The following is a 13,466-nucleotide window of genomic DNA, read 5'->3' on the forward strand; positions in this document are numbered from 1 at the left end:
AAACATATGCTTGAGATGTACATATCATTTCTCATGTAGGCCTAGGTATCACGCATTATACAGTTCACTCAAACACGGTTTGATCATAATGATTAGGCTCAGAATACTGTCTTTTTTAGCTTACATAGGACAATCTTTCTTCCTGTTCTTTTCTTTCCTCTCCTCATTCATTTTATCTCTCCATACACTGATGCTATTCATCAGCTGATTACCTCTATTGCCCTCATTTTAATTACAGGAAACCCAATCGCATCTCAGCTCAACCTGGCAGCCTATCACCTGGGAAACTAGCAGCAGGAGGGAGACTGACAGCCCAGACCCCTTCAGTCACCAATGGCAACATCTTTAAACCAGACTCTCTGTCCAGCCGGTTCAGAATAAATAAATAAATAAAGCATGAACAGAATAATCAACATTTTAAAAGCACGTAGTTTAACAGGACAGAACATCATAGGACAGAGTGGATCATGGAAAACAAAGAAAAAACGTATATGTGGAAGAATATTGTACAAGGGAGTGGAGGAGAGACTATTTAAAAACAGTGTGAATACAGAGAAAATTCTATAAAACTGTAGGCATGGGCAAAGAGCTTTCTAGAGCAGGGTTTGTCTCATACACAAAATATCCAGCTGTGTTCATAAGCATGCATAATTACATAGGTATTTTATAATGACTTAGAGACATGCTTTAATATTAGATTTTTTAAAACTGATTTATTCATGGTGCGCATGTTTGATATGCAGGTTAATATAATTATTCCCATCAGTGATCATTCAGAAAAAAATTGCAACCCAATTTTAGGCTTATCCATTTGTTTACTGAAGCCGCTCTATATCAAAGACACTAAGTGAACAGAAAGTATTTAACACAATTCCACAGAGACCAGAATAAGTCTGACCAGCCCTGCATCAAAAGTTGCAGCAGTAAATACCCCAGGCCCTGATTACAGTTACATGTGAAAGGTTGATGGCAATTGCAGCTACAGGTCTTGCAGTTTACCCATCAGACATTCCTCAGGCTAAACAGGTGCCTGACAAAAACTACCAACAAAGAAACCCCAACAGGACAAATATCAACCTCTGTTATTGGCGAGCAAGGGTTAGAGAGAGTGAGTGAGTGAGAGTGTAATGACTTCCCAGCCAAGCTTATGTGGAATTTGCTTTTGGTACAACATTTAAACATATTTCCAGCAAAACTTAACAGCAGATGAAGGAGAAAGAAGGAAAGAAACAGAGATTGAGACAAATCAGAGAGTGGTAAAAAGGAAAGAAAGAAGGAAAACATTTATAGAGCGGAAAAGAACAGAAAAGAGACAGAGAGGACTGCAAGGCAAAAAGGAACAATGTGAGGAGAGAGAAATACAACAGATGAGAAAAAAGAGGAGAGAAACAGTGGAATGAAATAAAAGAGAAAAGGTGAGGTAAGAGAGAGGGGACAGCAAAAAAGAGAACTTATAAGGGACAGATACAGAAACAGGAAACAAGGAAGGTGCGGAAAGAAAAAGAGAATGAAAGAGAAATAGGGAGAGAAAGGCTTTCTGTCAGTGCTTGGATGGTTTACACTGAGACTGTTGAAGCAGAGCTGCTCAATAGAAGCTGCTGAAGGATTGTGTCTTACTGTGGAGAGCCCAGGAGTGAATGCTTTAGTCCGATTACTCTCAGTTAAAGAGTGCACAGTCATCACAGCTCAGCAGTACAAAAGATTTTCTGTTTTGTTTAATTCCTCCACAAAATCTATTCCAGTAATTGGCATATCAGAAATTACTTTGGGCAGAAAAATTATTTTTGGTCTACTTAATGTTTTAGGATTTGTTTTGGAATTTGGAATGTTTTCTTCTAAACAATTTTCCTGTAAAATATAAATCTTTGTCTTTGGTACAGACTCAATGCCAGAAAGTAAAGTTACTGCTTCTTTAGTTTTTTATGTTTTGTGTAATAAAAAACCTACAGCTGATTTATGGTTTTACTGGGTTCAGAAACATACTGGTTGTTATTCAACCTTGCTCCAATACAAATGTGAAAATGTTCAAGCATGGAATATAGCGACCAAACTGTGGAAGCTTAGAAGGGTGGAAACATGAATGTGAACCATTTAGATGGTGAGCTGAGATCATCTCAGTCAAAAGAGGTACGTAAGGCTTGTTCTCAGGACATGGGTGCGGAATGTCTGCCCCTGTGGTGCCAAAAACAATGGCATCAACTTTTCTTTAAAAGGACGCTGCTAATATTGTGGTGATGTAAATAATGTATACACCAACCAGCCATGAAAAAGCAAAGAATGTGGTTGTCTGAGAGCATCTAAAAAATTCTAGACAAGCATGTTAAAGACAGGATATAAGAGCATGTCCAAGCAGCTCGATGTTCCTCTGACTACAGTTGCAAATATTATCAAGTTTAAGTTCCATGGGACAGGAGCCAACCTCCCTGGATGCAGCTGCAAGAGGAAAACTGACCCCTGATTGAACAGAAACATAGTGTTAATGTTAGAAAAGAAAAGGGACAGACACAAGCTGAACTCCAAGGTCAAGGTACATCAGTGTCTGATCGTACCATCCGTACTATAGGCTCCATGAAAAAAGACCCAGACTTTTAAAGAAAAAAAAAATGTTGATTAGGAACCATGCTTCTTGGTGAATGTTCTTTGGAGAGATGAGACTAAACTGCAGTTTTTGGACTGTTCACATGAGCTCTGTGTTCACTGAGGAAAAGCTTTCAAAGAAAAGAAGTTGAAAGAAGTTAAAAATGGAGTAGGTAAACTACCTGGTGAAAGGTGCCAAAGTATCATTCAGAGATTCTTTTCAGTGATTCCTCCAAAGGTTGTGTGACAAAATATTAGTTTAAACGTCCCATCATATTATGTTGAATCAAAGTTCAAATCAAAAGCACATCTGATTTTAATTAACTACAGAATGATGGATGCCAATTTCTTTAGTCAGTTTCAAGTAATTTCTAAAGAAACTGAGCTCTTCTGTAATCATTCTAAGGTACAATAAATTTGTCCATGTGTTAATACAATAATGTAATAAGCCAGAAAAGGGTGGAAGTGTGTACCCGCATGACGTTTTCAAGGGTGAAGCCGGATTCTTTGGTGCCAAGCAGTTCTAGAAGTTTGGCCAGCAGCTCGAGCCTGCTGAGGGCCAATCGTGAGGGCAGATTGCTTTTTATGCGCTTCACCAGCTCAGCAGGAACCAGCTGCAAAGCACGAACATCCTTGTACACAGCCATCTCCTGTAGAGACATACATACACAAATATGCAGAACCTTTAATATTTTTCATTATGTTTTACCACAAGCTTTTCTCAGTGAAAAAGAAGTAAACCCATTTTACAGGGTATTGAACTGGCTAGAGTATTTAACTCAAAGTGCACTAAAATCTGCAGAAAAATCACATGCTGGTTTGTCTTCAAAACTTCTGTTAAAGAAAATTATGAACAATATACGCACAGAAAACTTTAAGGCTTATTCACATTACTCATCTTTTGGTACGGAATAAGTATACCTATACTTTTATATTACTTTTTAAGTGACCAGAAGTTAGAAATCAGGTTTAAATGCTCAGTCTATTGTTTTATAAAAACGTTTCTAAATAATTTCTTATAAACAGCTGCCTGTGTAAAAAGATGCATTTGACATCATTAGAGGATAAGGCTGTAGTCATGAATCACAAAAGCTGCATTCATACGCTGGATTTACTTTGGCTGCTTTAATTAGTGAGGCAGAGTTGAGGGCCTTGGAGGCAGTATGATCTAACAGCTGCTCTTACTGAGACAAACTCTGAGTCAGCCCAGTGACGGTTGCCCAAAGAGAGCTAAAGCCAGAAAAAGAGAGAGTGAGTGAGAGAGCTAGAGAGAAGACAAATGGGAACAGAGAACAGCAGAGAGTGAAAAAGAAGGCTTGTGAATAAGGAAAACGCGCTAGACAATTTTCTCATACTGACACAAGCCAAACACACAGGGCTTGGCACAGTAACTGGATTAGGTCACATTACGATGATTTTGTTTTTCTAATTCAAGCTAACATTCAGCTGGAAATCAAAAAAAAAAAAGAATAAATAATAGTGACTAAAAAGTGACTAAATAATAAATGTTTTAAGCAATGTTTATCTATCTGATCTATCTGCTATCTATCTAATTGCTTATTTTGAACAATAGCTTGAAGCAACTATAAGCTAACAAACAGCAGTTAAGTTTGCTAACTATCAATCACTATCCTACTAAATATCAATCACATTTTGTAACATCAGTACCAGCAAATGATGCACCTCCAAGCACTAGTGAAAATATCACAGAAAAGAATTTGACATTTAAGGGTTTGTTTTTGCCCCAGCAGCAGTATCTGTGCAAATGTGCATTACCTGTATGAAAGAAATGGCCAGTGTCCGGAGCCTCTGTGTGGACTCGCCAGTACGGGACAGAAGAACTGACCAGGTTTGCTCCACACAGTAAGTGACCTCAGATTTGCCCAACTGGTGCGAGGGCACAAACTCGCTCAGAATCATCCTTAGCAGCTTCAGAGATGCCTGGAACACCTGGACAAGATATAGGTCCGCTATTATTATATCCAGCAAAAGAATAGCTGTTTAATACTGCAAATATTAATTCCTAGAACAGTAGAGGTTGTTAGAGGGAAGACAAGCTCTCTAATGATACCTTTGATTTCAGAAGAAACACTGGACAAGGAGCTATGTATAAATATATTCCCATAAAATAAATTTCAGAAAATTAGATATCAGATAATCTACTTTTTACTCAAAGCAAAAATGTGTTAAGGACAAATGTTCTTTTGTCCATAACTAGTGTTCAAAAAGAATTGACATTTTAAATAAGTGTAATGAGTGGCCACAGTAAAGGCTAAAAATGTTTATATTATACTTCTTTGACATGTTGTGGTAAATTTGTGTTTTATTGTTTTCTCCAAAAATCAAAATTCTTTAATGATATTTTGACTGAAATGAAATACAGAAAAGGGTGATCCACGGCTGTTAATACAATATTTCAATACAATTTGCAAACTACTCAGGACTGCCTCAAAATGGTACCACCGTTAAAACAAACTCCTCTTTCAGTCTCACTCCGTTCTGGCTCTTATGCTTTGCTAGAGTTGTAAACTGCCAAATTATTGCATAGGCAGAGTGTCAAATGACTGCAGGGCTGAACAGCGAGGTTACTGCCCTAGTTTTAAAAAACAAGACTGGCAGTCTTTATTGATATTTTGTACAAAGAATTTAGGCTGAATTCACTAATAAAAAAATAATAAACATTACTCTTAAATGGAAAATACTTCATAGTTTGTGATTACAGTGTTTTTTTTTACATCCTACTGTTTGATAATGCACTTAGAATACAGCCATTTACATTAAGTTACACTGAGACCAAATGTAGAACTATTTTACTGGCTGCCAGTTTGTTAACAGCATCTACAGTGGTGGATTTTTAAAGCCTGTGCTGTATTTGTTTAACTAAATGGCCCTAAGGAGAAGGCTTTGGGAATGTATCCAGCACTGGGCCCACATTGTTCAGCTTCTCAGTGCTGCTACTTTTAAGAGTTTATGAATAAAACCCTAAAAATAGCTGAAGATTTAGGGGGTCACCTCAGATACCACAATAAATAAAAGATGCATAATATAGATACCACAACTGGATAAAGCTAACACAAACACAAAAATCTGGGAAAAGATCTTGATTGAACTGGTGCTATATAAGATAAAGCTCACTGATAAGCATTTTCAAATCACTGAGTTCTTTCCATTATATGGATGAGGATCACTAACCCGCATGATATCTGTCATGACTATTATCAACCCTGCTCCATGACCTTGCCCAGTGGCTTTTTGTGCCACCCACAAGAATAAACGATTAGGTTGTTTCCACATTAAGTGGAGGCAAGGTTGTTCTCACTATTCATCATGTCTTTTGTAAACTAAGGCCTTCGTCAAAAAATAGACCTTTCTGGGTCAATGCCAGTTGGTTTGTCCATTTCACAAACAGGATTTCCCTTCAACAAAAAAAAATTGTAGTGTATTACTTGAATTAATTTGGCAGTTGAAGTGTAATCGTTGTTTTTTCTAGCAAAGACGTTAATGAGAAGAGGAAATGTAAATATTTAGGAAGTTTATTTGTGTTCTCTGAACAACTTATTGCTCATTCCAAATCCCACACCTCAGCCCTATGGAATATGTTTGGGACTAAAAACACAGCTTGAAAAAAACTGAATGGGAGGTGAAACAAAAGACAAAGCACCGAACTTCTAAATACTACAGGGGTCTGATATATAGGTGTAGAAAATGCATGGAATTTATTATTAAAATATATGCATTTCCTACTTTTTCCTAATGCTGAACTATGTAAAATTATCAATGATGGCTGTTTTGACTTCTGACTTTATTCCAAATAAATTAATTTACATAATATATCTGAGAAACATAGTTACAAGTTAGTAATAACTACATTGGTTTGTCATTCCAGATGTGAGAATAGGCAAGACCTTTAATCTATTGATAGTGGAATTTGATTAAAATAGCCTTTGCACTTATAGATCCACTGTATTCAAATGAAAACATTTTAGTAACAAGATGTTGCGGCTTTTGTCAAAGAGGTGCTTAAAGATGAGGTTAACACAATGTCAGTGCCCTGAGGTGGAAACAATGAGTAAGCAATGAGTAATCAAGAGCTGATTCTGAGTCACCGTCATCACTATCTAGAACAACCTCAGAAACACACATCAGGCAACTTGTAACTATAAGCTTGTATAAGGCAACTTGTAACTAAAGGTCAACAAAACCTGACAACAGAAAAGACAACTTCCCACACATGTAGGAAGTGATGGTGAGATTAAAGAAAAACATGGGCATGACTTACGGATGACACTTTATCAGAGAGTGTTCTCTTGCAAAGGAAAACCGCTGCCCTCAACATGTTTCTCATTTCCGCTTTAGAGGATCCTGGCGAAAACCCTGCCAGCTTTTTGCACACAGCCAGTAATGCATCCTCCCTACAGGACCATGTTTTTGAGTATGTTCCAGCCACCTGAGAGGAGGAAATTAAAAATAGGGCAACAAAAATGCATCAAATCATAAGTGAAACAATACAGGAAGATGAAAAATCCTGCACCTAACAACTTGGGTGAAAAGTACCACAGTACAAAAGAAATAAAATGCCCAATTCCAGCATCAGACTGCATTTCCACTTTTTAAAACTGGAATTTGACTCTCTACCATTTAGAAAAAACAATGATAGAAACAGACTTCCTGGCCAAGTATTTATAGGATTAAATTTACTTCATAGAAAGTTATTAAACAAAAGGCTACAAGTTCGCTGACAAAGACATTTTTCACAATAGTTCAGAGAAAGGTCTTCTGTCAAAAATGTATATTTTTTATACATATTGGTGAATTTAATTGCGTACCAAAGTTTCTCCATAGACTTCTATGGGCAGGCTGGCCTCTCTCAGGGCTTTCTCAGAGAGGGGTTCTGGTTCTCCAGGAGGTGCAGGATTATAAGAGGAGTTTAGGGCTAGCTGAGCAGGTGAGTGTTCAAGATCAGGCTGAGGCGGCTCTTCTGGTCCCTTCCTTAAAGCAGGCAGTGGCCTCTCATCAAATGGTATAGAAGTAACCTGAAGAAATACACTTCCAATATATAACCTGGAGACTGAATATCACTGATCACAGAGTTAATTTAAGAGGATATTCTTAACATATACATTTAGTTTCGTTTGTGTTTTTTTCTTTAGAATTTCATAAGTCAAATCAAATCAAATTTATTTGTATAGCGCTTTTTACAACTGATGTTGTCACAAAGCAGCTTCACAGAATTCCGGTAAGACAAAGTTTTGACATGAAAATAAAAATGTAAAGAATGTAAAAAATTAAAGGCCAAGGGCGACAGTGGCAAGGAAAAACTGCAGTGTGGGCAGCTGCTCTGAGGTGTTGAGGAGGAGCTCAACAGTCATCCGTCAGTGTCTAGCCGGATAGGTGGGCGGTCATTTACTTGGAAATATGTAATAGTTTTAACACCATAGTATGAGAAAACCGCCAACAATTTATTCTGGAAGTCTATTGTCAAAAATAATTTAAGTTCACTCAATGGTAATGTAATTAATGCCTTTTAAATTAATTTTAAAATAAAGTAAAATTAATGTTAGTAAAAGTAGTTTGTGTTGGATTTGAGCCAGAATAAACCAGACTTAAAAAGTACGTATCCCTCACTATATTTCTCTCATTCTTTCTGACACAAATACATTAATACACACAAGTGGGAAAGAGAGAGAAAAAAAAGAAAAGATCAAGATGTTTTAATTAAAAACCTCAATGTGACACTTTCGGGTCAAATGACCACCAAATCCTTAAAAAAAAGTACGTTAAGCTTTATATATGTTCCAAGTCACTCCTCAAGCCATGAGAGAGTCTTATATTACCCCTCATGAGAGAGAATGATTGAGTGTGTATTAGAGAGAGGGGGGAAGTTTTAGCTGACAGGGTCTGCCGTGTGCATGTGAAAGAAATAACAAAGATCATTTGTCCTGAGAATAGGTGAAAACACCAGTTTTTGAACTCTCAGTAATATTCAAGCAAGATGACTTCTCTTATTTAGTGGATATACCATAGTACTAAATTTTTCAAAAGTGTATTCATAACCCTTATAAAGCACAAATTCATCAAACATTATATTACTGCTTACCAGGGATGTGGTAAGTAGACAGGCCGTGTAACAATGAATCATAATGCAACGCACTTTGTAGCTTGTTTAAAACCAGAAATCCGGTAGATTGCTGGTGGATTCAGCAGAATGATCTGCATTTCTGCAATAGCAATCAATCAAAATCAAGTTGACTGGTGAATCGCTGTTGCTCTTATATACATTGTACCATTTAAACATAACTTTTTGTGTTTAAACTAATAATTTTGTGGATTTGTACGATAATATGTATCACCAGCTCACTGTGGCCATAGTATTTTCTCCATTTCGGTCTAAGGACCACGAAAAGATGCTTCACAGATTATTGGTGGTCCACATTCATCTTTTTCAGAAACCCTTGTGTTCATATTCACATGCTTTCCACGAGGTGCTCAAGTCCATCCCCTTTTTGTATTAATCCCATAAAGATAAGGAGAAAGACTAAAATATCATCTAAACCGAATAGCAAGTAATAAAAAGTGTTAATTATACTTTAGAGCAAATAGTTTCTATGAACTCTAATGAATGTGATCATGGCCTTTACAGTGACCAGGTCTCATTTCAATCGTCCTAAAATTAAATAAATCAACCTATCCTTGGAGACATTATCCTTTGGAAGAATGGTGGTTTTAACTTTTTTCAAAAGATACTATTCATGTTGGTTTTTGTCACCCTTCTGAAAGTCAATGATGTGTAAATCCTTTGTTTGTTTTAATCATTTAAGCAAAGAAACATGTAAAAACACTTTCCATAAAAGCTGGAACATTTTTTAATATGCAATAAAAATAACAATCTGTGATTTTTTTAATTTTCTTGAAACTTTGTTTAAATAAGAAAAGTACAAAAAAGTTTATCATACAACTTGATTTGATACCTGCGACACACCTGAAACATTGGGACAGGGAGTACAGCATTACATCAGCATCAAAACTAGAGAAAGAAGTGGCCAAGGGAAAAGGAGCTTGGCACATGAGGAAAACCATCAGGTAAAAATCAATCAAGAATGAAAAAAGATGCACGCAATTTCTTTCTCTCTACTCACAAGTTTCACATTTCCACTCACGAAAGGAACAATTACACACGTGAAATACTACAACTTGCAGGTTGATATTTTCCAGACGTTTTTGAGCCCTCTGGTTTTGACTGATGTGATGCATTACATGGGCACTGTAAGAGTCAAAAATGTATAGAAAATTCATGTCACACAGTTTTGAAGCACTACACCATGAGTGGGAAAAGTAAATAGTGTTTGTAACAAGATTGTCAATCAGTTCAAATATATATTTTTTCAATGCAAGACTGCAAGGAATGTAGAATTTTTGAGCATGAATTTTGAGCTCTCAGATGGCACTGCATAAAAAAAATTGTCATGTAGTAATAAACAGCCATCCTATGATTACTTCAGTAAGATAATATACAAGTCATTCTGCACATGCTACAACAACATGGCTTCAAAACAAAGAGTGTGTGCTTGATTGCCCTGCTTGCAGTCCTCATCTCTCTCCTATGGTCCATCATGAAGCTGAGAATCAGGCAACAGAGACCATGGACTGTTGAGTAGCTGAAATCTTGTATGAAGCCAGAATGCACAAAAATTCCCCTTGCAAAATGTTTTAAAAATGTGTGTCCTAAGTTCCCAAATTATTAAACAATGTAATTAAAAGAAACATGTAACACATTGATATATATGCCCCTGTCCCAACTTTTTTGGAATGTCTGGAGGTGTCAAATTATAAATGTGTTTATATTTACAAACAACAGCCAAATGGTGATGTGAAAGCATTGAAAACCAGTTTCATTGTGCTCATGTCTGTTATATTAAGCTTCAAAATAATGAACGAATCACAGATTCTTGCATTTTACATAATGCTCCACCTTTCAGGAAATGCAGTTTGTATATACAAGCAATTTTATGAATATTACACACATTCTATACATTAACCTACTTTCAGACAGAAATGTTGTGCTAAATGAGAACTCATCGTTTTAAATGTAACTTAATAATACTAAACTTGGATCTATGATAAATAATTTTAATACTCACATAATTCTTTGGTACGTGAGGAGGTGGGGTTCGGGGTGTTGTATGTGTTTGCTGGGGGCTTGTGGGTTTAGCTGTAATTTGATCCTCCTGCACCAAAAGCTGCTCTGGCTTCCTTTTCTTTGGAGATCCTGATATACACGGGGTTGGTTTATGTGGCCAAACATTTGGAGAGGTAACGCCACAATCAGAAACATCTTTTGCCATCCTCTGAATCTGTAACTAAGGGAAAATCACCATTACATAACACATTTTGCAGAGAATACAAGCCATAATAATAAATACATTTTTATTGGGTTTAATACAAATCCATTTATATACAATAAGTAGAAAAAAGAAAGTAAGTACCGTGCTGCCCCTACAATTACATATTAACTATAAATATGATTTCCTCCAAATTAAGATGAATATGTCTCTTAAAATATTGATGATATTTATATTGCTCTAAATTTTTTTGTTCTGTACAACTGTTCTGCACTTAATGGCTTAAGTCTTTCAGATCAACTTTAGGACTATTAGGTTATAAATGTTGAATGTATGGGAGCAGTCAAAACATGAAAATAAGTCAAATAAGGTACAAATGGATTTTGAAACTCACTCTAGGTTAAACAAACATATCTAGGCACAAATGTCGTTTTAAAAGACAGCCCTGAGAACACTAAGATTCATTTCTAAAACCCAAGTGGCTGACACACTCTCAAAGCCACTGTAAAACTTCCCAAATAAGCACAACTATGACAAAATCAGTTCAATGCTGTCATAAAGCCTGTAGATATTTAAATCTGTTGTATTTTTCCAGGAAGTAACGTTGCTTTTGATGTTTTTTTTGTACTTTCCTCTTTTAAGGATCATAGAACACTAATTAGGAAATAGGAGGAACTTAATGACAAAGCCTCTGAATGATCACAAGCCATAACAAAAATGGCATATAACAACATTGAGGCAGGTGGAATTTACGGGATTAGGGCTGAAAAGACTGCATGTTTGTTCAGCCTACGCCCATGTGAATACAAAGTCTGCTATTTGAGTACTAAAGTAATGAAATTTGATAACAGGGACATATGACACTGGAAACCCCACAACAATCTGGTCCATATTGTACTGCTGAGAGATAGAACTATTAGAACACTAATCATTGTGAAGATAGAACTGAGACAAACAAAAGCACACCAATAATGGGCAGGAGTGCAGACAAAGGGATATAGCTACATGACACAAGAACGAATAGATGGATGGGCCTATGGATGGTGAGATAAATGAGCTAAATCAACTTAGTAAAGGATAAATGGATATTTGGATGGATAAATGCTATTTAGCTGACTACTGAAAACGTAACTTACCTGTTCTTTTTCCAGCAGGTCATGTAGCTCAAGTTGTTGGTAAACTTTGAGTCTGTATGACTCCATCTGCTCTTTCTTCTGCTTAGCTGTGTCATAATCCTCTCTCTCTATAGCACTGTGCTTTTCCACATCATACCTGCCCAGACGCTCCCCCACCTACAGAGACAAGACAAAGCCAAATAAAAATCATAGAAATGGCTGTTATTATTAAGGCTCCCATATTATTTTGTGCAATTTCTAGTGATTAATTGCATGTTTCATACCTATATAATTTTTTAGCAAACTTTAATTAGTGGGTCAGATCAAGTATGTAAGAAAGGCATGCTTTAATCAAAGGAGAAAACATAGACAGGCTCTCCTAGTATGTTTATAAGTCCATTAAAATAATTCGACAACACATTTTAAGTTCCATCAAATACACAAGTGTATATTGGGAACTAAGTGCAAAGTTGGCATGTTTACAGTGAGCTGAAGGTCTTTAAGCATGTTCATGTTAATTTCTTTAAAAACAAGTTTTGTCTGCCCTATGACATCATTTACACATTGCCAGCTCATACTAACCATTCACACGAAGACGAAAATACCCTGAAATCTTTTAAAATAGTCCAGACTGACACCCTCTCACATCTAAAGACAACGTGACCATTTTAAGGTCATGGAATATGATTTTTCAAAGACTGAGAATCTTGCAGGGTCACTCTTTGCCAAACAGCAATTCAATTGTTTTAAATATTTTTCCCATTATGTTCCTGGTGTAAATTTGCAAGAACAGAATCTGTTGAACAATCCGCCTAAGGGTTGATTATATTGCAATGTCAAGACAATTAAAAGACAGCTCTCCTGACCACCTTACACCAAATGATAGAGATGACGGAAGTGTACTGCAGTTGTAGAAAGACTGGAAATTTGGAAACGGAAATGTATGCAACAGTGAAACCACATAAAGTATCATTTGGTGTAAGGCCAGCATTACTATAACTCATATCAACAAACGGTTCTCTCAAATTTCCTGCTCCAAATCCTTTCCAGTGACATGCAAAATTCACTTGCTACCTTTTGTAGGTCTGCAATGGCTTGTTTGAGCTTTTTGGCCAAGTCGTATCTCTCTAACCGGACCATGTCTTGCTTCTTATCATCCAGAAGGCGAATGATATGGGCAACTTCTGGATCCTGATACATGTCAAAAGCCAAATCATCCAGTGGTGAAATAGACTCGTACTTAGACCTGCACATACAGAGAATTTCAGTGATTGACTGATCAGTCTTTTTCTCTAATCATCATTTTATGAAACAACCATTATTTTGCAAACTTAGCCCTGGGTGTAACAGAAGTTCTGTAGTAAACTGTAATATTCTGTAATAAAATTACATTACTTCTGTAAAACTATTAATAAATATTGAAAAACCATTTAAT

The 13,466-nt window shown here is 36.4% G+C and overlaps 1 protein-coding gene across 1 annotated transcript in view; it reads right to left on the bottom strand.

The window, feature by feature from the left end:
* The window catches only part of cep104 (centrosomal protein 104), a 30,646-nt gene that overhangs the window by 11,901 nt on the left and 5,279 nt on the right, over positions 1–13,466 (bottom strand). The window contains exons 7-13 of the mRNA XM_066643664.1: positions 13,106–13,277; positions 12,053–12,208; positions 10,716–10,934; positions 7,404–7,610; positions 6,857–7,024; positions 4,354–4,527; positions 3,051–3,227 (exon numbers count right to left, since the gene is read on the bottom strand). Coding sequence (XP_066499761.1) covers positions 3,051–3,227; positions 4,354–4,527; positions 6,857–7,024; positions 7,404–7,610; positions 10,716–10,934; positions 12,053–12,208; positions 13,106–13,277 — 1,273 coding nt within the window. The remainder of the gene's footprint in view (positions 1–3,050; positions 3,228–4,353; positions 4,528–6,856; positions 7,025–7,403; positions 7,611–10,715; positions 10,935–12,052; positions 12,209–13,105; positions 13,278–13,466) is intronic.

This window comes from Hoplias malabaricus, chromosome 14 (assembly GCF_029633855.1).
Source record: "Hoplias malabaricus isolate fHopMal1 chromosome 14, fHopMal1.hap1, whole genome shotgun sequence".
NCBI classification, from domain to species: domain Eukaryota; kingdom Metazoa; phylum Chordata; class Actinopteri; order Characiformes; family Erythrinidae; genus Hoplias; species Hoplias malabaricus.